Consider the following 27,807-nt stretch of genomic DNA (forward strand, 5'->3'; position numbering starts at 1 on the left):
AACAGTACAAAATATAAGAATATTCTTCCATGAACTAGAACAAATGTATGTCACTATTACAAGGTGCTCATAAAAGGATGGTATATGGGAAAAAATGCGACTAACGCAAACTAAGGACTCTAGTTAACGGTAATATTGTAATATTCTCTCATCAATTGTAACAAACAAAGGTACCAGACCAATGCCAAGTGTCAATAATAGGGGGAGTATAAAGGGTATGGGGTTTTTCTTTTGGAGAATTGAGAATGTTCTCAAATTGTGGTGATGAATCCACAACTCTGTGATTATACCAAGACTGTACCAATAGATTGCACCGTTTGGATGGTTTGTATGGTATGGGAATAAAACTGTTTTTTTACAAAAAGAATAGTAGATATACATTTAAAAGTAACGAAGAAAAACAATAGTTTAGAAGTGACTTGATCTTAAAAATTTGTTATCATTAAACTACTTTTAGAAAAACTTGCTTGCTTGAAAAATTTTGCTACTGTTGTTTTCATATATAGTCATTCAGATTAAAAATGTAGCCATGACTTTGTTTGGGGACACTTATGACTTACACCTACATCAAGATGTAATAGCAGTTTTTGCCAACAAATCTTCTAAATGTAAACTCTGAATTCAGAAAGATAAAACTCTTAAAATGTCTTGTATATTGTAAAAAAAATGGGATGATGATGATGGTATCTATGTTATAGGGTTGCTGGAAGGTTTAGCTCAGTTATTACACAGCCTTTAGTGCAGGGCCTGGGACGTGGGTAGCACTGTAAGTGTTAGCTATTGACAATTGTGCTTCTAGTGTGGTGGCTTCCAAATTTCAGGATGAAGCCCCCATTTTAAAGAAAAATAAAATTTGTAGATTCCCACAAGAGTAAAACCAAGATTTATTTGGAAGCAAATACACAATGATGAGACCAGCAAGAATTCATGATATTTTGGTATTGGGGTTGGGCTCACCACTATCCAGTCCTATCCAAAGCTTGGGGAAGGACTTTTCTCTCCACGTTTCTGCTTGTTTCAGGGGTGCTGTGAGTGGTGTCCATTGAAAAGGAAGCTGTTCCTACTAGGCAGGTGGAAGGGGCTTAGCAAGTCTCTGGGAACCCATGGGATGCCAGTTATGGATGGGGATGGGTACAGGCACTGATGGAAGACCTGCTAGCTCCATATTTTATGGTTTACTCCCGCTTTTCTACATGCTGGCCTCATTCTGATCTCTGGTTAGGTCACACACCTGGACTCTTTCAACTACTATGCCTGGGGACACTGGACAGGATTGGGACTCTCTCTCTCCCACTCTCTCTTTTTTCTCATTTTCACCTATTATTATGACATAAACTCTAATCTCAGCTTCCCTAAGGTTTTCCATTTTGATTCTTAAGGCCAGGGCTATTTTATTCTCTTTGCATTTCTGTTACAACAAACCCTAATTCTCTTATGGGCTATGGGAGAGGGTCAGACTGATGAGGAATTGATTCTAATCCTGGCTCCACCACTGAAAGAGACTGGTCAAATCACTTCATCCCTTAGTGCCTCAATTTCCTCATCTGTAAAATGGAGACACAAAATGACCTAAGTGATGGAGTCCTGGGCATTTAAATGAGGTAATGCATGTAAAGGATTTAGCTCAGTTGAGTGCTGGGCACACAAGGAGAGCTCAATTTAAAAGATTTAACAGGGCACGTGAAGCCAAAGACACAAAAGTCTGCTATTTTTATGGAATCTGCAAACAAAACTTATTAGGAGTCTCCTGACCTAAAACACTGGAATATAAATTCTTAGTCCACTTTAAATATTATCCAAATTATTAACACTACTCTGAAATTCTCTCTTCTGGTCCCTCCATCCTGTGACCTCTGACATGAGGTCATGACATGATGTCACAATTCACTCCCTGCTCCAACTTGGTGAGAATCTCCCTTACCTGGTTCTAGGGGCCCTCACTTTTTGCATCTGAATTCCAGGTCTCCATTCCAGGTTTACTGAAAGTCCACCTAGCGCGAGGTCCCAGAATCTGCATTTTTATCAACTTCTCTAAAGGCATATTTAAATTTTCAGGGTAGTGGTGGGGTAGAGGGTGGTCGCACCTGCAGCGCCGCCTCCGACCTAAGAGGGGCGCCCGAGGGACCGGGGCGATCACAGCGGCGGCGCGGAGCCATCTCCACGCCGGCTGCCGCTCCAGTCAGTCCCGCCCGGCTCAGCTGACAGCTTCGAGGGCGGAAGAGACGGCGCGCAGATTGAGGGGGGTGTCGCTCGGCCGGGCCGGCGAGTGGCAGTGAGGAGGCCAAGGCTAGGGCGGGGAACGGAACTCTTGGGCCCGGCCCGGCGGGGCGGCCGGAAGGTACGGTGGGGGCTGCGCTCCGGGCGCGCGAGGCAGGAAGGGCGGCCGGGCCGGGACTGCTCAGTGGGCCTCGGCCCCTCAAACCTACGACGGGACCCCCCTTCCCGGCCCGGCCCAGATTCCCTGGGGCGGGCGCTCAGGGAGCAGGAAGGGGAGGGTCCAGTCCTTGCCCTTTCGGGACACCCGGGGCCAGACCACACCCGGCATGCCTGCACAGCGCCCTCTGTGTGCCGAGCTCTGAGGCAGATAACGAGGTTGGGACCTGCCTTAGGTTGCAGTTGAGTCGCACAAACAACGACTCAGCACGCCGGGTGGCGAGCGCGCTAATGGAGACAAGGTCGGCGGCATGCTGATCCCCGAGCAAGGGCCGACCCCAGGGCTGGAGTCCGCAAGGTGGGGCCTGGAAGAATGAGTAGGATTTTCCCACGCCAAAGGGGGACCTGGCGGGAGACAGGCTTCCCATACTGATGTGGTTTTCCGTTTGTCAAAACGAATGTTATATTTGAATTAGCTGTCTGATGCCGCCAGGATTTTTTCTTGTCTTATAGATGAAGAAACAGTTGTTTGAATCCAGACTTAGTCGTATGTTAGATGTGTGACCTTCGGCCACAAAAGGACCTAAACTCATTTTTCTTATTTGTACTGGACTTAATAGGACTTGCTTCATGTGGTTGCATGAGTTAAATGCATGAATTAAGGCATTTAAAGGACTTAGAACGATATGCCTGACACATGGAAAGAGATCACTGTTATTGTGACCCACCTCCTGCATCTAGTGGGATGTGGCAGAGTGGTGACTGAGCCCTGTGTATCTGTTCCCCTATTCCAGCACGCTTCATTTCATCCCTATTCAGAGATAACTTTTTCCAGTGTCTAATACAAGACGCTGCTGGATACTGAGAACAGTACACAAACAGAAAAGACTTGGTCCTCTTTGAGCAACTAATGCAGTCTGGCAGGAAAAGAAGTGCAAGTTCTTAAACTACTGTAATGCAGGTTGGGATGTGTCAATGTCTTAGGAAAGTTACAGTAAAAGAAGTTTGGCTGGATTTTAAAGAAAGACATGATGTCCAGTTGGAAAAAGCTGCGTGGAAAAGCAGCTTTGGAGGTGGGCCTTGAAGGCTGAGTGGATAGAATCAGGTAGAAGGAAATGGAGGTCAGAGCCCTGAATTAAGGGATGGTGCTTGGGTGCAGCTTTGGAAGGTGGGGTTGGTGGTGTGTAGGTCATGAGGAACTGTCAAAGGGAAACAGTGCTTGTGGCAGAGGTCTCTACCCTGACTGCTCATTGGAATCACCTGGAGAGCTTGGACAGCTGCTAATGTCTGGGGACAACCCCAGAGATTCTGTTTCATTGGTCTGGGGTGTGGCCTAGGTATTGGGATTTTAAGAGGAAGCTCTTCAGATTCTAATGTGCAGATAAGATGGAGAACAATACCATAAAACCTAAAAACTAAATTCATCTCTCATGTCATTTGTAAATGTTTTAACATGAAAAACAAATAACTTAATCACATTATCACCATGTACTACCACCTGGTAAATTAAGTTTAAATAAGATAATGTGAAGGACCTAATACACTCTGTATTAGGTGTGCAGTAAATGTAAATTGATTCAGAATCTCATTCGTAGCTTATTTGGAAGTCACACCTGAGAATCTGGTTTAAAATTTATGGTTTTATACATTTGAGAGTGTTTATGGGACTCTCTGTAGCCCATCTGTGACCCCCATCCCCGCCCTCCCAGTTAAGAACCCTGGCTTTAAAGCGTTTAGAATAAAACTTAAGCAATTTGTGTGTTTGTGTTGTTGTGTTGGTTTGTTTTTAAAAATCCCGCTATCATGCTTAAGTTAACCTTGCTTTGGGTGTCACTGGCGGGATTAAACAGGAGAGGGAAAAACTGTAGGTATATGGGAAATGAAGGAATAAAAGAAACAGAAGAGGAAAGGAGAAAAGAAATAAAACCCTCAAGAAGATGTTTGTCAAGGGGCATGGCATCCTCTCCTCATATGACCTGGGTATTCCTCCTCTGCTCCTCCCAGGGCTGAAGGCTGTCAGATAAGGCCTCTGTCATTGCTGGGGACCTGCAAATGCTGACTGCGCAGGCTGTTCTGGGAGAGTAACAGGCAGCTATAGATTAGGATCAAGTATGTGTTAGGACATGTGGTACTTAAATAGTGACATTGGGAATTCAGAATTTGAATTTCGAGAGGGTCCTAACACCATCTTTTGTATTTCTTTTTTGCAGATGGCAGGATTTTCATAGTGTATCTAGTATGAGTCCCACATCTTGGCCTCTTAACCAACTTCAGCAGTCTCCTCTCTACTGGCTGGAGAATAAATGGGATTTGCACGAATTCCAAACTCCCTGAACTGAAACATAGACTGCAGTGTTAACATCCTTTTCTTCTGGTCGTCAATAACAGGTATTACCCGACCTCAAATAAAACATGTCACTGTGTCTTAAATAGGGATGCAGCTTAAGCAGAACCATTATCAGCTCCGTGGGAAAATTTATTTTTTGAAAATGGAATCATTTAAAATAAATTTGTTTAAATGAATTGGCACCTTTTATAATGTGAAAAACCATGTCCTAATTTTTCAAAGTTGTACATTTCAAGTTTTAAAGATATTTTAGTTGAGCAGCATATTTGCAATTGAAATTTATAATTTTTTATTTGTTTTCAAAAATTATAGTTCAATACTTTAATGGTATGGTAATTAATTTTTTGTTTTAATAAAGTAATTTTCCTAGATCATCATTGCATATTTTCTCACTTTTAAATTCTCTGAAATCATGCTGTATCTTTAAGTCACCATGATAAAAAAGCATTGACTCACAATTTAGTTGTAGTGTACTTTCATTCTTTTTGTTACCTAAAATAATGGTAAATCTTAAAATCTATTGCTTGGCTTTGACAAAATCCAGTATTACTTCAGAAATTTAATGTTAGTTTGCTGTTTGCTCTGTTATCTAACTTTCTTATATGGCATCTGTACCTGTAACATCTGCAACAGGGTATTCTCAACTAGGAGTGATTTTGCCCCAGGGGACATTGGGCCATGTCTGGAGACATTTTTGATTGTCACAACTGGGAGTGGGGAGTGCTACTGGCATCTAGGGGGTAGAGGCCATGGATGCTGCTAAACATCCTGCAACCGGACAGTCCTCTGCAACAAATAATTATTTATTCCAAAGTGTTAGTAGTGCTGATATTGAGAAACCCTGCTAGAAATTTCTGTGGAATTTAAGAATTCATTTATTCTTTTTTTTTTTTTTTTTTTGGAATTTTGAAGCCTTTATAGGGGAAAAGATGACAACGCAGCAAGGTTTTAATGCCCTACAAGGCCAACAGTAGTAAAGAAAGATGTATACTGTTTTAGTCAATAGTTCTTATTAAGGGAAATCGGAAATATTATGAAGGACAGAGAAGAGGAAGGAAATATTTGAATAAAGCAGATAGATGGTAGAAGAATCTACAAAGATGCAGAGACATCCCTCTGTCTTTATTTTTTTTTTTTTTTTTTTTTTTTTTTTTTTTTTTGTACTTTCGATTGTTTACAGTACCATTACATAGTTGTACATTCATCACCTAAATCAATCCCTGACACCTTCATTAGCACACACACAAAAATAACAAGAATAATAATTAGAGTGAAAAAGAGCAATTGAAGTAAAAAAGAACACTAGGTACCTTTGTCTGTTTGTTTGCTTCCCCTACTTTTCTACACATCGATCCATAAACTAGACAAAGTGGAGTTTGGTCCTTATGGCATTCCCAATCCCACTGTCACCCCTCATAAGCTACATTTTTAAACAACTGTCTTCGAGATTCATGGGTTCTGGGTTGTAGTTTAATAGTTTCAGGTATCCACCACCAGCTACCCCAATTCTTTAGAACCTAAAAAAGGTTGTCTAAAGTGTGCGTAAGAGTGCCCACCAGAGTGATCTCTCGGCTCGTTTTGGAATCTCTCTGCCACTGTAGCTTATTTCATTTCCTTTCACATCCCCCTTTTGGTCAAGAAGATGTTCTCCATCCCACGATGCCGGGTCTACATTCCTCGCCGGGAGTCATATTCCACGTTGCCAGGGAGATTCACTTCCCTGGGTGTCTGATCCCACGTAGGGGGGAGGGCAGTGATTTCACCTTTCAAGTTGGCTTAGCCAGAGAGAGAGGGCCACATCTGAGCAACAAAGAGGCATTCAGGAGGAGACTCTTAGGCACAAATACAGGGAGGCCTAGCCTCTCCTTTGCAGCAACCGTCTTCCCAAGGGTAAAACTTATGGTAGAGGGCTCAACCCATCAAACCACCAGTCCCCTATGTCTGTGGTCATGTTAGCAACCATGGAGGTGGGGTAGGCGAATACCCCTGCATTCTCCACAGGCTCCTCAAGGGGGCACTACATCGTTTTTCTTTTTTTTTTTTTTTTTTTTTAACTTTCCCTTCTTTTTTCAAATCAACTGTATGAAAAAAAAAGTTAAAAAGAAAACAAACATACAATAAAAGAACATTTCAAAGAGACCATAGCAAGGGAGTAAGAAAAAGACAACTAACCTAAGATAACTGCTTAACTTCCAACATGTTCCTACTTTACCCCAAGAAAGTTACATAATATAGCAACATTTCAGTGAACTTGTTCCTACTACATCCATCAGAAATTAACAGACCATAGTCATTTCTGGGCATCCCCAGAACGTTAAATAGCTTATCTGTTCTTCTTGGATTATTGTTCCCCCTTCCTTAATTGCTCTCTACTGCTAGTTCCCCTACATTCTACATTATAAACCATTTGTTTTACATTTTTCAAAGTTCACATTAGTGGTAGCATATAATATTTCTCTTTTTGTGCCTGGCTTATTTCGCTCAGCATTATGTCTTCAAGGTTCATCCATGTTGTCATATGTTTCACCAGATCGTTCCTTCTTACTGCCGCGTAGTATTCCATCGTGTGTATATACCACATTTTATTTATCCACTCATCTGTTGATGGACATTTGGGTTGTTTCCATCTCTTGGCAATTGTGAATAATGCTGCTATGAACATTGGCGTGCAGATATCTGTTCGTGTCACTGCTTTCCGATCTTCCGGGTATATCCCGAGAAGTGCAATCGCTGGATCGAATGGTAGCTCTATATCTAGTTTTCTAAGGAACTGCCAGACTGACTTCCAGAGTGGCTGAACCATTACGCAGTCCCACCAACAATGAATAAGGGTTCCAATTTCTCCACATCCCCTCCAGCATTTGTAGTTTCCTGTTTGTTTAATGGCAGCCATTCTAACCGGTGTTAGATGGTATCTCATTGTGGTCTTAATTTGCATCTCTCTAATAGCTAGTGAAGCTGAACATTTTTTCATGTGTTTCTTGGCCATTTGTATTTCCTCTTCAGAGAACTGTCTTTTCATATCTTTTGCCCATTTTATAATTGGGCTGTCTGTACTATTGTCATTGAGTTGTAGGATTTCTTTGTATATGCAAGATATCAGTCTTTTGTCAGATACATGGTTTCCAAAAATTTTTTCCCATTGAGTTGGCTGCCTCTTTACCTTTTTGAGAAATTCCTTTGAGGTGCAGAAACTTCTAAGCTTGAGGAGTTCCCATTTATCTATTTTCTCTTTTGTTGCTTGTGCTTTGGGTGTAAAGTCTAGGAAGTGGCCTCCTAATACAAGGTCTTGAAGATGTTTTCCTACATTATCTTCTAGGAGTTTAATGGTACTTTCTTTTATATTGAGATCTTTGGTCCATTTTGAGTTAATTTTTGTGTAGGGGGTGAGGTAGGGGTCCTCTTTCATTCTTTTGGATATGGATATCCAACTCTCCCAGCCCCATTTGTTGAAAAGACCATTATGGCTCAGTTCGGTGACTTTGGGGGCCTTATCAAAGATCAGTCGGCCATAGATCTGAGGGTCTATCTCTGAATTCTCAATTCGATTCCATTGATCTATATGTCTATCTTTGTGCCAGTACCATGCTGTTTTGGCAACTGTGGCTTTATAATAAGCTTCAAAGTCAGGGAGTGTAAGTCCTCCCACTTCGTTTTTCTTTTTTAAAGTGTCTTTAGCAATTCGATGCATCTTCCCTTTCCAAATAAATTTGATAACTAGCTTTTCCAAGTCTGCAAAGTAGGTTGTTGGAATTTTGATTGGGATTGCATTGAATCTGTAGATGAGTTTGGGTAGAATTGACATCTTAATGACATTTAGCCTTCCTATCCATGAACATGGAATATTTTTCCATCTTTTAAGGTCCCCTTCTATTTCTTTTAGTAGAGTTATGTAGTTTTCTTTGTATAGGTCTTTACATCTTTGGTTAAGTTTATTCCTAGGTACTTGATTTTTTTAGTTGCTATTGAAAATGGTATCTTTTTCTTGAGTGTCTCTTCAGTTTGTTCATTTCTAGCATATAGAAACATTACTGACTTATGTGCATTAATCTTGTATCCCGCTACTTTGCTAAATTTGTTTATTAGCTCTAGTAGGTGTATCGTTGATTTCTCAGGGTTTTCTAGGTATAAGATCATATCATCTGCAAACAATGACAGTTTTACTTCTTCTTTTCCAATTTGGATGCCTTTTATTTCTTTGTCTTGCCGGATTGCCCTGGCTAGCACTTCCAGCACAATGTTGAATAACAGTGGTGAAAGCGGGCATCCTTGTCTTGTTCCTGATCTTAGAGGGAAGGCTTTCAGTCTCTCACCATTGAGTACTATGCTGGCTGTGGGTTTTTCATATATGCTCTTTATCATGTTGAGGAAGTTTCCTTCAATTCCTACCTTTTGAAGTGTTTTTTATCAAAAACGGATGTTGGATTTTGTCAAATGCTTTTTCAGCATCTATTGAGATGATCAATTGATTTTTCTCTTTCGAGTTTTTAATGTGTTGTAATACATTGATTGTTTTTCTTATGTTGAACCATCCTTGCATGCCTGGAATGAACCCCACTTGGTCATGGTGTATGATTTTTTTAATGTGTCTTTGGATTCGATTTGCAAGTATTTTGTTGAGGATTTTTGCATCTATATTCATTAGGGAGATTGGCCGGTAGTTTTCCTTTTTTGTAGCATCTTTGCCTGGTTTTGGTATTAGATTGATGTTAGCTTCATAAAATGAATTAGGTAGTGTTCCATTTTTTTCAATGTTTTGAAAGAGTTTGAGTAAGATTGGTGTCAGTTCTTTCTGGAAAGTTTGGTAGAATTCCCCTGTGAAGCCATCTGGCCCTGGGCATTTATTTGTGGGAAGATTTTTGATGACTGATTGGATCTCTTTGCTTGTGATGGGTTGGTTGAGGTCTTCTATTTCTTCTCTGGTCAGTCTAGGTTGTTCATATGTTTCCAGGAAATTGTCCATTTCTTCTACATTATCCAGTTTGTTGCCATACAGTTGTTCATAATATCCTCTTATAATTTTTTTAATTTCTTCAGGATCTGCAGTTATGTCACCTTTTTCATTCATTATTTTGTTTATATGGGTCTTCTCTCTTTTTGATTTTGTCAGTCTAGCTAGGGGCTTGTCAATCTTGTTGATCTTCTCAAAGAACCAACTTTTGGTGATATTTATCCTTTCTATTGTTTTTTTGTTCTCTATGTCATTTATTTCTGCTTTAATCCTTGTGATTTCTTTTCTTGTACTTGGTTTAGGATTGGTTTGCTGTTCATTTTCTAGCTTCTTCAGTTGATCCATTAGTTCTTTGATTTTGGCTCTTTCTTCCTTTTTAATATATGCGTTTAGTGCTATAAATTTCCCCCTTAGCACTGCTTTTGCTGCATCCCATAGGTTTTGGTATGTTGTGTTCTCATTTTCATTCGTCTCTATATATTTAGCAATTTCTCTTGCTATTTCTTCTTTAACCCACTGATTGTTTAGGAGTGTGTTGTTTAACCTCCAGGTATTTGTGAATTTTCTAAGTCTCTGATGGTTATTGACTTCTAATTGTATTCCATTGTGGTCAGAGAATGTGCTTTGAATAATTTCAATCTTTTTAAATTTATTGAGGCTTGTTTTATGTCCCAGCATATGATCTATTCTGGAGAAAGTTCCGTGAGCACTAGAAAAGTATGTGTATCCTGTTGATTTGGGATGTAATGTCCTGTAGATGTCTGTTAAATCTAATTCATTTATCAGATTGTTTAGGTTTTCAATTTCCTTATTGGTCTTCTGTCTGGTTGATCTATCTATAGGAGAGAGTGATGTGTTGAAGTCTCCCACAATTATTGTGGAAACATCAATTGCTTCCTTTAGTTTTGCCAATGTTTCTCTCATGTATTTTGTGGCACCTTGATTGGGTGCATAGACATTTACGATTGTTATTTCTTCTTGCTGAATTGCCCCTTTTATTAGTATGTAGTGGCCTTCTTTGTCTCTCAAAACATCCCTGCATTTGAAGTCTATTTTATCTGAGATTAATATTGCTACACCTGCTTTCTTTTGGCTGTAGCTTGCATGAAATATTTTTTTCCATCCTTTCACTTTCAGTTTCTTTGTGTCCCTGTGTCTAAGATGAGTCTCTTGTATGCAACATATTGATGGTTCATTTTTTTTGATCCATTCTGCGAATCTATATCTTTTAATTGGGGAGTTTAATCCATTTACATTCAACGTTAAAACCGTGAAGGCATTTCTTGAATCGGCCATCTTATCCTTTGGATTATGTTTGCCATATTTTTCCCTCTCTCTATTAATATCCTTTATTGTACCCATACCGAATCTCTTTAGTACTGAACCTTTCTCCAAGTCTCTCTGTCCTGTCTTTGTTTCTCTGTCTGTAGGGCTCCCTTTAGTATGTCCAGTAGGGCAGGTCTCTTGTTAGCAAATTCTCTCAGCATTTCTTTGTCTGTGAAAAATTTAAGCTCTCCCTCAAATTTGAAGGAGAGCTTTGCTGGATAAAGTATTCTTGGCTGGAAATTCCTCTCACTCAGAATTTTAAATATATCGTGCCACTGCCTTCTCGCCTCCATGGTGGCTGCTGAGTAGTCACTACTTAGTCTTATGCTGTTTCCTTTGTATGTGGTGAATTGCTTTTCTCTTGCTGCTTTCAGAACTTGCTCCTTCTCTTCTATGTTTGACAGTGTGATCAGTATATGTCTCGGAGTGGGTTTTTTTGGATTTATTCTATTTGGAGTTCGCTGAGCATTTATGATTTGTGTATTTATGTTGTTTAGAAGATTTGGGAAGTTTTCCCCAACAATTTCTTTGAATACTCTTCCTAGACCTTTACCCTTTTCTTCCCCTTCTGGGACACCAATGAGTCTTATATTCGGACGTTTCATATTATCTATCATATCCCTGAGGTCCATTTCGAGTTTTTCAATTTTTTTCCCCATTCTTTCTTTTATGTTTTCATTTTCCATTCTGTCATCTTCCAGGTCACTGATTCGTTGTTCAACTTCCTCTAGTCTTGTACTATGAGTGTCCAGAATCTTTTTAATTTGGTCAACAGTTTCTTTAATTTCCATAAGATCATCCATTTTTTTATTTAGTCTTGCAATGTCTTCTTTATGCTCTTCTAGGGTCTTCTTGATTTCCTTCATATCCCGTACTAGGGTCTCATTGTTCATCTTTAGTTCTTTGAGTAGCTGCTCTAGGTGTGTCTCTTCTGGTCTTTTGATTTGGGTGCTTGGGCTTGGGTTATCCATATCGTCTGGTTTTTTCATATGCTTTATAATTTTCTGTTGTTTTTGGCCTCGTGGCATTTGCTGACCTTGATAGGGTTCTTTTAGGGTTTGTAGACCAGTTGAAGTCCTTATCTCTAATTTATCAGATCTACAGCTTCGTGGAGTACACTTTCTCTAACTAACCAGCAGGTGGCGTCCACGAGCCACCTGTTCTCCACAAGCCAGATCTCCCCTGCTTAGCCTTTTTGGTGAGTGGGGGAGTGAGTCTTGTGGGGCCCAATTGGTGTCCCAAGCTTGCGTGTGTAGTTGGTGTTGCCTGCCCTGTATGTGGGGCGTGTTTCTGGGCAGTCGGGGAGGGGGGGTGGCCCTAACAATCAAATCTCCCTGATGATCCTAGAGTTTTAAAGCTACTGCAATAGTCTAATCCTTCAGTTCAGTCCTGCCACAGTTTGTCTCTGCCACTGACCCACAAGTCTTTGGTATTGGCGTATGGCTCCTGAGACTTGCAAGTGGGCCCCTCTTCCAGGCTGTGCACCCCGGGTCCTCTGTTGAGGGATGACTGTGCTATGTCGCAGGTGAGTGCCGTCCCCCCAGGGCAGTTCTGGGCTGCTGGGCTGTGTTGGGAGGCTCCCAGTCTACTCAAATGATGGCTGAATGGGGCTCTGTTAATTCACCTTGCTCCCCCTTCCCAGCTCTGGGACATTCAGCTGAGGTTGCAGGGAAGGCTAATGTCCACGCCCAGTTTTGTGGTGTGTGCCTGTTATTTGAAGTACTTCCGTCACACTGGGTTGTCTGGGGCAGCTCTGGGCTATGGGGCTGGCGATGGGCAGGAGTGTTTCCTGTCCACCAGGATGGTGGCTGTGAGCGGACACCCCCCTTTTCTTGGGAAGTTGTGTTGTTTAGTGAATTTTCTCGGCCACTGGATTATTGCCTTTTGTCTCAGAGCTCTCTTAGTTCTGCTCTTGACTTGATGTGCCCAAATTTCAATTCTTTGAAGCTTTCTGTATTGAGCTTCTTAGAGTAATTGTTTTAGAAAAAGCAAAAAGGATTTAAAAAAAAAAAAAAAAAAAAAAAAAAAAAACAAAAAAAAAACGGCCCTCCTCAGAGATCTAATGGGTTATTGAAATGCTAATAGACAAAGCAACCAGGGCCATTAAGGAAAAGTGCCCAGGGCAGAGAGATCAGCCTTGCTTCGGGATTTGCATATGCGCCTCAAGGCCTGATCTCCGCCCTTCCCCTTTCTGTGTTCACCAGAACTCCAAAAATCCTCTGTTTTTATTTTGGAGTTTTTCGTGTTGTTTTTTTTCTATGCCTGTCTCCTCTCTGCTGGGCTGGCTGCTCTCAGAGTCTCTGGTGTCTGGCCTCAGTCTATCTATGGTTGGAGTTTGAATCAGTAGAATGAGTTTCCGGTAAGAGCAGCCACTGCAATTCTCCCTTCTCCTTCCTGGAGCTGACAGCCCCTCCTCCCCCGGGACTGAGCCTGGCAGGGAGGGGCGCGGGTCCCCTGGCCGCAAAAACTTACAGATTTCGCTGATCTCAGCAGTTCCACGTTTTCATGAGTGTTGTATGAAGTATGCCCAAAGACAGATTGCTCTGTGGTGTCCAGTCCACGCAGTTCCTGGCGTTTTACCTACTTTCCTGGAGGAGTAACTAAAACATACAGCTCACCAGTCTGCCATCTTGCCCCGCCTCTCAGAATTCATTTATTCTTAAGAAGTATATCACATATACTTTGACTCCTTTTGTGAGCAAGCCACTTTGCTAGGTTCTGTGGAGAAATCAAAGTAATTTTTGATTTGTTCATTTTCAAAAATATTTAAAATTGTTGCTTTCCTACCCCCACTCCCTCAGCCATAGAATACCTAACTGATCAAAGTCAGCAATTAGCACTATAAGCATCCTTTTTGAGGAAGCAGTTGCTGTTGCAAAGCTAATGGCATGCCAGATATTCCTGTCATTTTTAGCTTAGCAAAAAAAGTGGAAATATTGATTAATCCTTTGCAGTTGCTTGTGAGGAACTTTTTTTTTTTTTAAGTGCCACTGAAGTTTTCCCTACTCTGTGCCTCTTCTTAACTGATTTGAATGATTGTCTTCAGCTCCTCAGAAAATTAAATGTCGTCAGAAGACCGAGAAGCTCAGGAGGATGAATTGCTGGCCCTGGCGAGTATTTATGATGGGGATGAATTTAGAAAAGCAGAGTCTGTCCAAGGTGGAGAAACCAGGATCTATTTGGATTTGCCACAAAATTTCAAGATATTTATGAGCGGTTAGTCAATACTATTCTCTTAAACTGATTTTTCTCAATAAAGATTATTCTTGATTTCTTATCGTGCCCTACACTATCATCTTGTGTTTATAGGCATTAGTGATAACTGGTAGTAGTATGGATTTAATGCATGTTTCTGTTTTGACTGCAAATTGAAATGTGAGTAAGCAGTTTTCAGTTTGATTCTTCCTTTTCTACCACTTAATTGGTGTATTATCCTGCATATTTCATAAATCCTAATTTTCTTCTAACTAGCAGTTTATCAGCCATGAATCATTGGCTGTTAAAATAGGGATAAACAAAGAGTAAATGAAATATTCTTTGAGAAAGCACTTGGAAAACTTTAAAGTATTGTGGTGTTTGTTATTACTGTTTGGTTTCCGGAATCATTTCGACTACCATAAACACATGACTCCTGCTGTTACTCTGTGACCTTTTGCTTCAGAAAAAAACAAAACTGCTGCTTTTGATACACATGTTTACAGAAGACCTTGATGCGCATGTTCTTAAAATGTTTCTTCTTTAAAGGCCTTGAGTAAAGAAAGTGTGATAATTTAAATGCAATTTTGATTGTGAAGAGTGTTGTCTGCTGTATCATGCCCTCAAACCACCTTAGATCATTGTTTTGGCACAAATTTTGCCAGCTGTGATTCATGGGTAGTTGGCACATGCTGATCTAAGAAGGTCATAGCTGTTTGATAGGAATAAATGTCCTTTATTCTGGATTGTGTCTTTAATCATCTACTGTAAAATAACAACAGAAGAAAACATTGTGTATTACTCATTAATATTAGGAATTGTACTCAAAAGTATATATAATAGTAAGTTGTGTATCTTCATTATGCATTTCACCTGGTGCTTAGTTGATTTTTCAAGGGCTTATAAGATTTTTTTTTTTAAGGTGGTGGCTATGAAGTTAAAATTAGGGAATAGAAAGTGCTTTGGTGGAGGATTTTTATCCCTCGATTAAAGCATTAAATCTTTCTTGAGCTTTGCTCAGCAGTAATGGACACTCAGAGTGTTGACCAACTGATCCTTTCTAATCTTTGTTTTTGGTTCAGGCAATTCAAATGAGTGTCTCCAGAATAGTGGCTTTGAATACACCATTTGCTTTCTGCCTCCACTTGTGCTGAACTTTGAACTGCCACCAGATTATCCATCCTCCTCCCCACCTTCCTTCACACTTAGTGGCAAATGGCTGTCACCAACTCAGGTTAGACCCGAAACTTAATTTCTCCTATCCATTTTTAGAAACTTGAAAAATCATCTTTAATTGAAGAATACCTTGATGATCTTGAATTTGGTGCATGAAGAACAAATGGCTTTGATTTGTCATTTTTGTCCCTTGCCTTCATGAATCCTAATGTTAATGAATTGAAAATGCTTTGATGTTTTAGAAAGGTATGGGAGTAATTAAAACTATTAATCATTATAGATTACAGTAGGAATAATTTTTAATCAAATAATATTGTTTTTTTTTTCTTGTTTTGCTATTTTCCCGTTTAATCACTGTTGTAATGCAGACTGAGGTCCTCCTCATTTTCCTAGATGTAGGTATTACTTTTTCCTCCCACAATTCTTATATATTCCTTAAATGAAATATTTAATTATAATTAGAAGGACTGAAAATTGAGCTAATGCATTTATAATAAACAAATTTCCTTAGTAAACATAATAAGTGGCTTTATTTGTAAAGATCTGTATATTAATAATACATAATGGTTGCCTGGTCTCACATAGTTCTAAATGCACACAAATAGAAAGGTATACGATTCCTGTAGATATCTCATTAAGGCTTCAGACATGATATTAACGGCTTTCATTTCCTCTGGGTTATATATTCTGTTCTAGTAATAACCTCAAGTCTTGATTGAGACATAAATATGACTGAAGCTAATATAAAGTATCCTGGGATAGATAATGGATCAATAGTAGCTATTTTTCTAGAAGTCATGATGAAGATTGATGGACTGATGGATATTAAGACAAAAGCTGTCAGAGCTGCTGACCTCAAGGAATAGCCCATTTTTTATTGTGTACTTTTCATTCTTCCACTCCTCGGTCTAATATTTTAGATGAGATTGCCTCTAATAAACTGAGCTAATGGTTTAAAAACCAAATTAAACTTTAAAAAAGGATAATACATGTAGAATTAAATCATTTTGCATTTTAATATTGCCAGAAGTGATAGATGTAAGAGAAGAGAGTGGATTACTTGCCCAAGAATATTGAGGCTGTTTGACATTTAGATCACTGATACTTGTCTGAATTATTTAGATATTTATAGTTACATGTCTCCAGAGAACTCTTGATGCTTTGCACCCATGCACATTTACACACACATATACACACCTACACACACAAGGACAAATTAACTGGTTATGTGGTTGCAGTTTCAGATTCCAGCCAAAGAGCATGTACTTAATACTGGCTTTTTGGGGGTGGAAGAGGGAGGAGATTGTTTATTATTTTATGTTTGGCAGCTGAAATTATAGTAAGATTCTTTATTAAATAAATTTTTTGTGCATCTAAATGACATTTTAATCTGTCTCTTTTGTTCCTTCTTGGTTCAAATCCTCTTTGTTGGGGGTCCTGATATCTTGGCATTGTTACTCTCACCTGATAGTGAAGTTGACAGTTGACACATGGACCTGCCATTCAGTGAATTGGGGCAGATGAGTGGAGGAAAGTGGGTTTAGTCTTCCAGTATTTTCCGTTATCCCCCTCTCTCCCCAATACACATATACACACAGTTCTCTCTCTCTTGCTTTTTCCCTCTGTCTTCTTCCTCACATACATAGACATCCCAACTACCTCTTTTGAGAAGAGGCTGGAAAAGAAAAGAGGATAGAAGGGAATGGCTTCTTCATTGGTAGTTTACACAACACTCAGAGCTTCCCTTTTAGCAGTTGTAACATTTTACAGATTTCAGCAGACTTTCTCAAAAGCAAGTTTGATCTTACAAGCATATTCATGCAAATGTGAAAAAGCACTACTTGTCCAATCTTGAACTCTTCAATAAGTGAGTGCTGTGCAGGTTTTAGTGAACAGCACTATACAGAGTAAGGAATGAAAAATATGGTTCTTTTTCACTTGTTTAATTTTACAAAATTTGTTTGCCATCTGGACAGCTTATTTTTGGATGTTTACCTAAAAAGAAAAGCTGCTTATAATTCCTAAGCCCTACTTATAAATATAATACATTTCTAATGGAAAATCTTCTATTTGCCTTTCAAATGGAAAGATCAATTTTAAGGAGGAAAAGTTTAAATAGAATAAACTTAGGTTGTTTTGCTTGGGAAATATGAGCTTTCCCTATGGCAGCCAAACCATGTTGAGGGCTTATTTATGCCCAGGGACAGTATCAGTCTCCTTCCTTCCATTAACCAGGATTTGATGTAGACCCAGATTAGTTAAAACCAGCATGTAAATCTGAATAACAAGGACTGAAGTCAAATTCTGTTAGTGATTCTTTCAAATGAGTTAGCTTTCTGATAGGATTCAAAGTTAGAATTAGTTTAAAAATGTGGATGGTATTTTTAAGCTGTTCTTTTTCTTACCCTTACTCTAGGGCACCTACAGGGCTAGGACTCCAAAGGAATAGAAATAGTTCATTTTAGAACTGGATCTCTTTCTCCTACATGAGATATGTAACGATATTAAAACAAAGAACAGGTAAAGAATAGAAAAAGTCCTCCATTCTATCAGCTCTTACGTAAATCTAGTTCTACATCTTCCCTTGTGGAATCTTGCCATTTCTCTTGTTTTCATGATACTTCTTTAGCCTCTGGCTTTGTGTCCTGTTCTGGCTCATATTGCTGAATAGATTAAGAAGTGCTTCAGTAGGAATGTTGATGCTGTTTTGTAGCAAAGTTTATCACAGCAGTGAAAAATAGTGTCAGGAAGTATAAGGGCCTAACTTGCAAGTTAAAAAAGATTTCAAGGGAAATCAGGAGTTGGCATCATCATTATTTTTCCTATCCAAACTCACTAGCATTCTCATTTGTTTTTTCCTAGCTATCTGCTCTGTGCAAACACTTAGACAATCTGTGGGAAGAACACCGTGGCAGTGTGGTCCTGTTTGCCTGGATGCAGTTTCTTAAGGAAGAGACCCTAGCATACTTGAATATTGTCTCTCCTTTTGAGCTCAAGACGGGCTGTGAGGGAAAAGTGCAGAGAAGGACAGCTCAAGCCTCTCCCAACACAGAACTAGATTTTGGTGGTGCTGCTGGATCGGATGTAGACCAAGAGGAAGTGGTGGACAAAAGAGCTGTGCAGGATGTGGAATCATTGTCGAGTCTAATCCAGGAAATCTTGGACTTTGATCAAGCTCAGCAGAAAAAGTGCTTTAACAGTAAATTGTTCCTGTGCAATATCTGCTTCTGTGAGAAGCTAGGTAGTGAATGCATGTACTTTTTGGAGTGCAGGCATGTGTACTGCAAAGCCTGTCTGAAGGACTACTTTGAAATCCAGATCAGAGATGGCCAAGTTCAATGCCTCAACTGCCCAGAACCAAAGTGCCCTTCGGTGGCCACCCCCGGTCAGGTAACTGTTTACTCTGCTGCAGTGTCCTTCTTATACTCTTTCATAAGGGAAGCAAGTCTCAGAGCTTCCTTGATAGGGTTCAGGGTAGTGTGAGGCCTTGGAGCCAGCCTACAAGTTGTTTCACTATATCCATCAAGAATGCTGTGGTCATACTTTACAGTTTAAAGCAAGTGTTAATACTTCCTTTGTTGGTCTTGGAATGGGTTGTCCTAGACAGGGATGAGTGTTAAAAAGTAACTGTAAAATAATTTTGATAACTTACTTTGTATATCTGCTAGGTAGGATCCCGTCAACCTTGGGGAAGCACTAGCCCATCTATGTGAGGTTGGGATATGTAGGGTACATCCCTTGAAGTGGCGAACTGAGTCATTTACAGGCTTTAAGGCAAGGACAGCCTACTTGGTTTGATTTTTTTTTTAGTCGACTTTATTAAGGCATAATTTTACTTAAACTGTACCCATTTAAGGAGTACAGTTTGTTTAGTTTTGACAAATGTGTAGATCCATGTAACTACCACCTCCATTAAGTTATAGACTATTTCCATACTTGGTTTGATTTTTTCAGTGAGATAGAAGGTTTTAATTTATGTGTGCATCTAGTTTGCACCAGTATCCTAAGGATCAACTCTGGATCAGAGCTGATTGGTGAATCATTAAACCTGTGGTTTTATATTGCCCTCCAGGTCAAAGAGCTAGTGGAAGCAGAGTTATTTGCTCGTTATGACCGCCTTCTCCTCCAATCTACCTTGGACCTGATGGCAGATGTGGTGTACTGCCCCCGCCCATGCTGCCAGCTGCCTGTCATGCAGGAGCCTGGCTGTACCATGGGCATCTGCTCCAGCTGCAATTTTGCCTTCTGTACCTTGTGCAGATTGACTTACCATGGTGTCTCTCCATGTAAGGTGACGGCAGGTAAGCTGTAACTGTGTGAATCCAACCCCTCCAACCCTCTCCCCAACAAAAATGCCTTATCACTTCAATTTGAGAGTATTCAGTCAACAGATATTTTGTGCCAGTTACTGTCCTAGGTGCTGGATTACAGTAATGACCAAAATGACAAATCTCTGCCATCATGGAACTTACATTCTAGTTGGGGAGACAGGCAAAGAAAATCAATAAGGGTACTACACAGTGGTAAGTGCTAAGGAGAAAAAGAAAGCAAGCAGAGACAGGAAATGCAGTGTTCCAAGGAGGAAGGGGTTTGGGATTTTAGTTAGGGAACGGGAAGAGGCATCACTGGCAAAGTGGACTGAGCAAAGATTTGAAGGAAGTAAGGAAACAAAACATGTTCTTATGAGGGGGAACATTCCAGGAGAAGGAATGACAAGGTGATTTCTACCTATGAACCTGGAATAATGTAGATCCTGGATGGCAAAAATAGAGCTTCTAAGCTGCCACACTTGTTTCCATGACACATATGTCTGAAAAGCCATCAAGTGCTTTCTCACTGAGCCCAGGGAAGCTTCAGAATCTTCCTCAACACAGCACTTTAGAAAGCCACCAAGTGTTGATATAGGCACAGGAGGTAAAATCTGTTTGCCATCCCTGATCTAGATAAGGATTGGGAAATCAGGCCCTTGACATTGATTTAATTGAACTTTGATGGCTTAGTCTCTTTCGGATTTTATAACGGACAATAATAATAGCAACTTCATAGGAATATTGTGAGGATGAAGTGAACTAATGTAGAGCTACTCAAAGTTGTTGTATTTTTTATTCTGGTCTATGATGAGATAAGTGTAGAAATTGAGAGGCAAGGTAAGAAAATTTTATAGTGATTTGACAGATTAATTTTATGTCAGTTGAATCCAATAGTAAAAATTTAGGGTTGTATTTTTTACCTTTCTAATTTAGTTTCTCTAATTCTTTTTTTTTTTTTTTTTGTATTTCTCAAAAGTATTTGTTTGTGACAGATTGGGGGAGGAAAAACGGGTCCTTCACCATAGATAGTTTGAATAACAGTGAGCTAATGCATGTAAAATGCAATATGTTAACTATTAATACCATTATTACTATGGTTACTAGTAGCTACTATCTTTGAGATAATTTGGTCTTTAACTGTACACTACTAATTGTGCAAATATGTCAACATTAATAAAGCAAAATCAAAGGGAAAAAATAATTTATTATTCCATCACCCTTAGAAAGTCCCAACTTTTCTAGCTGGGGGATTCCCTTCTGGTCTTGGTCATTCGTGCATGTGTGATTTTTACATAGTTGTAACATAATTTTTTTCTGTACTCTGTATTATCAGTATTTTAATTGTGTCATAGGCTTCCTAATAGTAAATTTTTTTTGATTTCAATTTTATTGAGAAATATTCACATACCATACATACCATGCAGTCATACAAAGCGTACAATCAGTTGTTCACAGTACCATTATATAATTGTGTGTTCATCACCAGAATTAATTTTTGAACATTTTCATTACCACACACACAAAAATAATAAGAATAAAAATTAAAGTGAAAAAGAACAATTAAAGTAAAAAAGAACACTGGATGCCTTTTTTTTTTTTTTTTGCCCCCATTTTTCTACTCATCCATCCATGCACTGGACAAAGGGAAGTATGGTCCATATGGCTTTCCCAATCACATTGTCACCCCTCGTAAGCAACACTTTTATATAATCGTCTTCAAGATTGAAGGGTTCTGAGTTGTAGTTTGATAGTTTCAGGTACTAATAGTAAATTTTTAATAACTGAATATTATGTCAATAAATGGCCCTTCCACCCATAGTTTATATTTCCTTGGCTATTTAATTTGTTTGCCATTTTTATATGCATCTCTGTGCATATGACTTTTCTTTGGATTATTTCTTTATGATAAAGTCCCAGGATTAGCATTTTTCAGTAGTCAAAGAGTATGGCCATTTTTAAAGGTGTTTAGTCAGCATTGCAAATCTGTATACAACTTAATTTTCCATTTCATTTTTTAGAGAAGTTAATGGACTTACGAAATGAGTACTTGCAAGCAGATGAGGCCAATAAAAGATTTTTGGAACAGAGATATGGTAAGAGGGTGATTCAGAAGGCACTGGAAGAGATGGAAAGTAAGGAGTGGCTAGAAAAGAATTCAAAGAGCTGCCCGTGTTGTGGGACTCCCATAGAGGTAAATGTTTGGGGATGATGAGACTTCTATTACAGTTTCCTCAAGAACCCTGTTAGTCTGAACTAAAGTTAGTAGTACAACTATAAGAATGTTCTTTCATGAGTTATAAAAAATGTATGACACTAATACAAGCTGTTAATAATAGGGTGGTATATGGGAAAAAATACAACTAATGTAAACTATAAACAATAGTTAATAGTACTATTTTATCTTTCATCAATTGTAACAAAGGTAACTACTGTTACAAAAAATAGTACAGTTATAAAAATCTGCTATCATCAATCATAACAAATGTTCCACACCAATGCAAGGTGGTGGTGGTATTTGGGAATCCTGTATTTTATGCATGATTGTGTATAAACCCACAACTTCTGTAATTTAAAGAAAAAAAGAAAAGAACCAAATTAGTCAATTTTATGACTTACTAAGAAAGTATATCTTGGTATTTTTTAAACCTTTTTACTTGGAAGGTGCAAATTCACTGTTAAATATTGTTATTGACCTTAAATGTATGTAGACTTCCCTTTTCAAAGTGCTTTTGTGTGGTGACAGTTGTTCTCACATTACATATACCTCAAAATTGAATAGGTTATGAGGAGGCCATACTGGAGGTAGTATCAACTCAATTCATCTTCATGATTAAAAAAAAATCAAGTCTGACTTTTCCTTAGAATGATTTATGCTGGGATATAGCACACCTGTTATAGCAAGGATGCTTAGGAAATGAAGACATTTTTCCATTAGTCTGAGCCAAAATAATTAGACAGATCTTAATACATTCTAAAATTGAAATATATCTTTGCATTTGATCTGACTGTTTGAATCCATTATATCTGAACTGAAGCTAATGGTGATTGCCTATTTACTCCGTTAAGGACATTAACATTATATTTAATCACTCTGACAGGCCTCAGCCCTATGATAGAGGAGAGGATGTGAAACCCAATGTTTACTTAGATGTATGTAAAAAATTTTTAATTGATGTATTAAATCCAAACATTTTAACATTAATTTGTAACTACATAATCCACTCATATGTTTGGATTGTATCCAGTGTTCATCAGAAGAGATTTTCTAAGTATCTAGTTTTAGGAGCCCCTGCTATATAGCATGAGAAAAGGAAGAAGACTAGGAAAAGATTGTACTGAATTTCTTTGGTTTGTGATTCTCTTTTGCTTTTACAGCCTTCATATTTTTCTCTTTCTGTCTTTCCCACTAGAAATTAGATGGATGTAACAAGATGACATGTACTGGCTGTATGCAGTATTTCTGCTGGATTTGCATGGGTTCTCTCTCTAGAGCAAACCCTTATAAACATTTCACTGATCCTGCTTCTCCCTGTTTCAACCGGTATGTATGCACAGAATTGCCTAGGATTAGCAGCAATTTTTGTGTTTGATTTGCAGACCACAAATCCAGTAGTTTACTTAAGTACTTGGACTTATTTAGAGATGTCTCTTACATGTTTTGCCTTATAAAGGCATTTCTATATTATTTTCATGAAAATAAGTTTTATGATGGAAATATGTACTATCTGGAAATTAAAAATTTTTTGTCCTTCTCAACTTTTTATGATTAAACTTTTCAAACATACAGAAAATTAAAAGGAATGTACTGTGAATATAGGTGGAAAGTGTCCCTCCATCTAAATTAATAACTGATAACATTTTGCCATATTTGTTCTTTATATTTAACTTTTTTTGCTGCATTTGGTACTAAGTTGGAGACATGACACTTCAACTCTAGATACTTCCACGCATAACTCCTAAGATAAGAAAATTCTTCCACATAACCACAATACTTAAAAGATTTTAAAATAATGTCATACTATCACCTAATAAACAATACTTATTTACAACTTCACAATTATTCCTAAAAATGTCTTTTAAAGCTGTTTTATTAAACCAGTGGCTAATCGAGGTTCAGTCTTTGTGTTTGGTTTCTTTTAATATAGAACAGTTTTGCCCCCTTTTGTGTGTGGGGGTGGGGGTGGGAGTGGTATGTGACTGGCTTTTTGAAGAGTCCAGGCCAGTTGTCCTGTATGACATCCTACCTTCTAGAGTTTCGTTTCCCTGTGGTGTCTTTTAGCTTGTTTCTCTATTGTCTTTCCTCTAAACTGGAAGTTAGGTCAAGATTGAAGTTTGATTAGATTTAGAGTAACATTTTGGACAAGAATGTCAGGCTGTACTTACATTCAGTGATGTTAAATCCGATCATTTGCTCCATCGTAAAGGTACGTGTTCTTTTTTGTTATTAGTAATCTGTGGAGTGATTCCTTGGCATAGGGTCATATCCTGTTCTCCAGCAGCTCTCTAATTTCAGTATCAGTTGATGATCCTCATTAAGTTAATAGACATCTGTACAGCACAACAATCATTTATAATATAAGACCAAAAGAGAAGTTGAAAAAACAAGCCCTGCCCATGAACTATTAGAATCTAGACTTGGAAATTGTGTAAATTTTAGGTAATGTAAGGGAAAAGAGACAAATTGGTGACTACAAAACATTCTAATAATGGAGGGTGCAAGGACTTTGAAGATACAGAAAATGAGATGATTGGCATGTAATAGAGTTATAATATCTTAAAAGAGTTTATCTTCTCCTTAATTGCCTGACTTCAATCTTGGCTTATTCCACATATTGTTTACATTGGTTATCAGCATTTTTTATTCCATTATTATTATTCTGGCTCTGGGGAGTTGTCTCCATCCTAAGGGGGCTGTTCTTACAAATTTTAAGGCAGCTTGTTCAGAGGGATGCAAATTTCAGCCCTCCTCAGTGCAGTTTTTAAAGGAGAGGAAAAAATATACAAAGATGTAATCAGAAGAGTATAGAAAGTTTTTTTTTTGTTGTTGTTTGTTTAAAAAATTATGGTTTACATATGCACACCCTCAACATGAGAAAGAAAATGTTGAGTAGTTAACTTCTACATGGTTGTCATTTCGAATCAGAAGGGTATTGACAGACATAGTTTCTATCTTATTAAATATTTTATGTACTTTTTAAATATTCTGTAATGAACTTGTGTATTTTTAAAATAGGAAAAAAAATATTTAAAAAAAATACCCTATATACTTTCAAAGGAGACTAAGTCCAAAATGTGTACGCTTACTCGGTTTCATCTTCATTATCAAAAGAAAAGAGGCTAGTGTTTTTTATTTGCTTTTGTGGGTTCTTTTTAATCAAATCTTGCTGATTTGTTTCATCTTCATTTGTCATCTTTTTTGAGCTTGCCATTAAACGTGAATATTTTTCATCTGAGGGATGTTTGACTGGTTTTTGATACATGATTCTTCCATTAGCTGGAGCTGGTTCTTCATCTGCTTTGGCAGTCTTTATCTCTCCTTTAATTTTCATGACTTCTTTGGCGGATAGATCTCCCTTTTTTAAAACCACCCCTTGAGGCTGCTCATCTTCTTCGTCACAGTGTTCTCTTGTGGAAGCTGAGGTTGGATTCTTTTGGTCTCAGTGCTGGGCCCTTCCCTGTACCCACCCCTTTCTTTGAAGTGGACCAGGGATGCTGGCTCCCTGGGCCACATGTATGACACCTGGTTCCAGTACAGAAAGTTTTGAGAAAAGGAAAGACAAATTTTATTCAATTTCTTCTAAGTGCATAAAAACGTACCTTATTTTATACTTCCAGGTTGTTCCATGCTGTGGATGTTAATGGAGACATTTGGGAAGATGAGATTGAAGATTAGTTAACTCCTACTGCTCAAGATTATGGAAGTGGAGTGGTCTGCCCTAATCTTTTGTCGAGTACACAAAGTAACCTTGCAGGATATTTAGGGAATCATTCAATCACTCATTCTATGTAACAGATATGGAAGAACAGATTTATAATTTCATTTAGTACTGTTGATTAAGGCACATTCATAAATTTTTCAGTGTAACAAAAACTGAGAAAAATTATAAACCAAAGGTTTAGAAAATGAAAACTAGAGAATTTTAAATATTATAATGTCCTCCCAACTCTGAATAGTTAAAAATTATATATTTATTTTCTTTAGGTAAGGAGAAGGGTCAAGTTTTAAGCTTGCCGACCCTTTTGTCCTGAGAATCATCCCCTCTAAGGTGTTTCCATTGGAACCCTCTCATACTACTCCTTACAGTGTGGGTTGGTAGGAGCCTTATTAAAGTTGTACTGAGAATCCTTGCATCCTCTTACAAGCCTGATTTCATTTCCTCCATGTTACTCACATTTCTTCCAACCTAAATTTCTGTTGAGTTAGTTTTCCTTGGAGGGAGCGTTTTGCTCGATAACCAATTGGATGGCCCAGAGTCTCTTTGAACTGCTTTTGAGAATAGAAATTTATAGATAATTTAAAAATATTTTTACTTTTAACCTTGGGTGACACTATGGGTCACTTGATATTTATTAGTGATTTATAGTTCACTGGTTTTGAGCCACATCTCTGGCTCAGAAGAATTTTCAGCCCTTTTCAACTTTCCTGGGCAATAGAGACTAGATTCAAGGGTCTAGATTCAAAAGGTTTTTGTTACCCTTTGTTCTACATTCTCTCCCTTGACCCTTGCCCTTCAGTTAGTAAGGCCAATTTTAATATTTACTTTAACAGCAGTTCATGTTTTTATTTCCTCTGCAGGAATAGGAGAAAGCCCAATATATTCCCAAACTGAACAAGCTGAACTTTACTGTCCACACCACTGTAGTTTCAACCCTAACTTTCTGGATTCTTTTTATTTATTTTTTTTCTGTAAGGTATTCTGAATGTGGCTTCCTGTCCTTTTTGCCACAGCAGTGTTGTGGGGAATAATTTTGGCTTGATACCTAGATCTTGTTTCTGGGTTTTTGTTGGCTTTTTGAAAAATTGTCTTTCCTTACGGTTTGATGAGCGGCTTGGTAGCAAAATTTTTTGGAAAAGAGGACAGAGGAATTCAGCTGCAGCTTGTGAATGTGTTCCTTTTTCCTACCTTGTCATTGAAAATTGGGGAATTGCTTTTACCATGTGGGGAATGTGCTTTGATCCATAGAGTTAGCAGGGGTTGTGTTTCTGGATTGTCAATGAGGATGCTTAATCTTAAAAATAAAAATAATAAAAACTGTCTTATAATTAGAGCAGAGTTGCTGCTATTTGTTCTGTCACCAAAGCAACTGATCACATTTTAAAACTATATGGTGTATAATAGATAATCTTAAAGTGAGAACAAAAATGTCATGTAACAGCCCTCCTCTTATACCTGGGCTTGTGACTGAGCGTAGGTTTTAGGGCTCTTGTTTTATTTAACCAGATAGTTTCATGGACTTCCATTCAGCACATTCAAGTTGATAATAAATGGAAATTCAAAAATTTAAGTGTACAGTATATATCTGAGAATAGTGACTGCTGTGGTTGAACAGGAATTCAATTCAGATTTTTTTTTTTTCAGTAGTAGCTGCTTAGAAGCTCTTTCTTTCATGGTTGGTTGAGATTTTCTAGAGTTCATTTTATTTTGGGTGTTGCACATTATGTTAATGATATAGTAGAAGTAGGAAGGAAGCAGTTTTATGAAAGAAATGGGAGGTTCCCCCCCCCATTTATGATTTAAAAACAAAAACAAAAAAACCCACAGGTGGTTAGTCTCAAAGGCTTGTTTGTGCACTGATTGTCTCTTCCTTTCTTCCTTAGGTACAAAATCTTGACTATTCAATTTTAACAAAGGCAGGGCTTGTAAAGTCTTATTTTTTAGGCATGAGTTCTGAGCTAATTTTAAGATGGCTCCTGCTTTCCCTTTGTATTTTATTTAGTCTCTGATCAAATGAAAGACTGGGGTAACCCTTGAACGCCCTGTGGGTTTGTGCAAGGTTGCTGTATTAGGGAAGTATATAATACAATAGTTTTGTACCTAGTTTAGTTTCATGAAGGCCATTAAGAAATATATGGCCTGAGATTTGCCATATATTGACAGAAACCTCTTGGGTCCCTGCAGAGGGTCCCT

The 27,807-nt window shown here is 38.4% G+C and overlaps 1 protein-coding gene and 1 pseudogene across 3 annotated transcripts; one reads left to right on the forward strand and one right to left on the reverse strand.

The window, feature by feature from the left end:
* Positions 1-2,181: 2,181 nt before the first annotated feature.
* On the forward strand, positions 2,182-26,947 carry RNF14 (ring finger protein 14). Of its 3 annotated transcripts, none has more exons than XM_037801621.1 (9): positions 2,182-2,338; positions 4,584-4,761; positions 14,044-14,213; positions 15,275-15,426; positions 18,231-18,758; positions 19,441-19,669; positions 21,697-21,869; positions 23,089-23,219; positions 25,514-26,947. In XM_037801621.1, the coding sequence occupies exons 3-9, from the start codon at positions 14,060-14,062 to the stop codon at positions 25,569-25,571; spliced, it is 1,425 nt and encodes a 474-aa protein (XP_037657549.1). In that variant the 5' UTR covers positions 2,182-2,338; positions 4,584-4,761; positions 14,044-14,059; the 3' UTR covers positions 25,572-26,947. The 3 variants fall into 3 exon arrangements, with proteins under 3 accessions (XP_037657549.1, XP_037657550.1, XP_037657551.1); XM_037801622.1 differs by lacking the exon at positions 2,182-2,338 and adding an exon at positions 2,367-2,731; XM_037801623.1 differs by lacking the exons at positions 2,182-2,338; positions 4,584-4,761; positions 15,275-15,426 and having other exon boundaries at positions 14,080-14,213.
* On the reverse strand, positions 24,979-25,436 carry LOC119508386 (annotated as a pseudogene).
* Positions 26,948-27,807: the final 860 nt, after the last annotated feature.

The sequence above is a fragment of the Choloepus didactylus genome, chromosome 13, assembly GCF_015220235.1.
Source record: "Choloepus didactylus isolate mChoDid1 chromosome 13, mChoDid1.pri, whole genome shotgun sequence".
In the NCBI taxonomy this organism is placed as follows: Eukaryota; Metazoa; Chordata; class Mammalia; order Pilosa; family Megalonychidae; genus Choloepus; species Choloepus didactylus.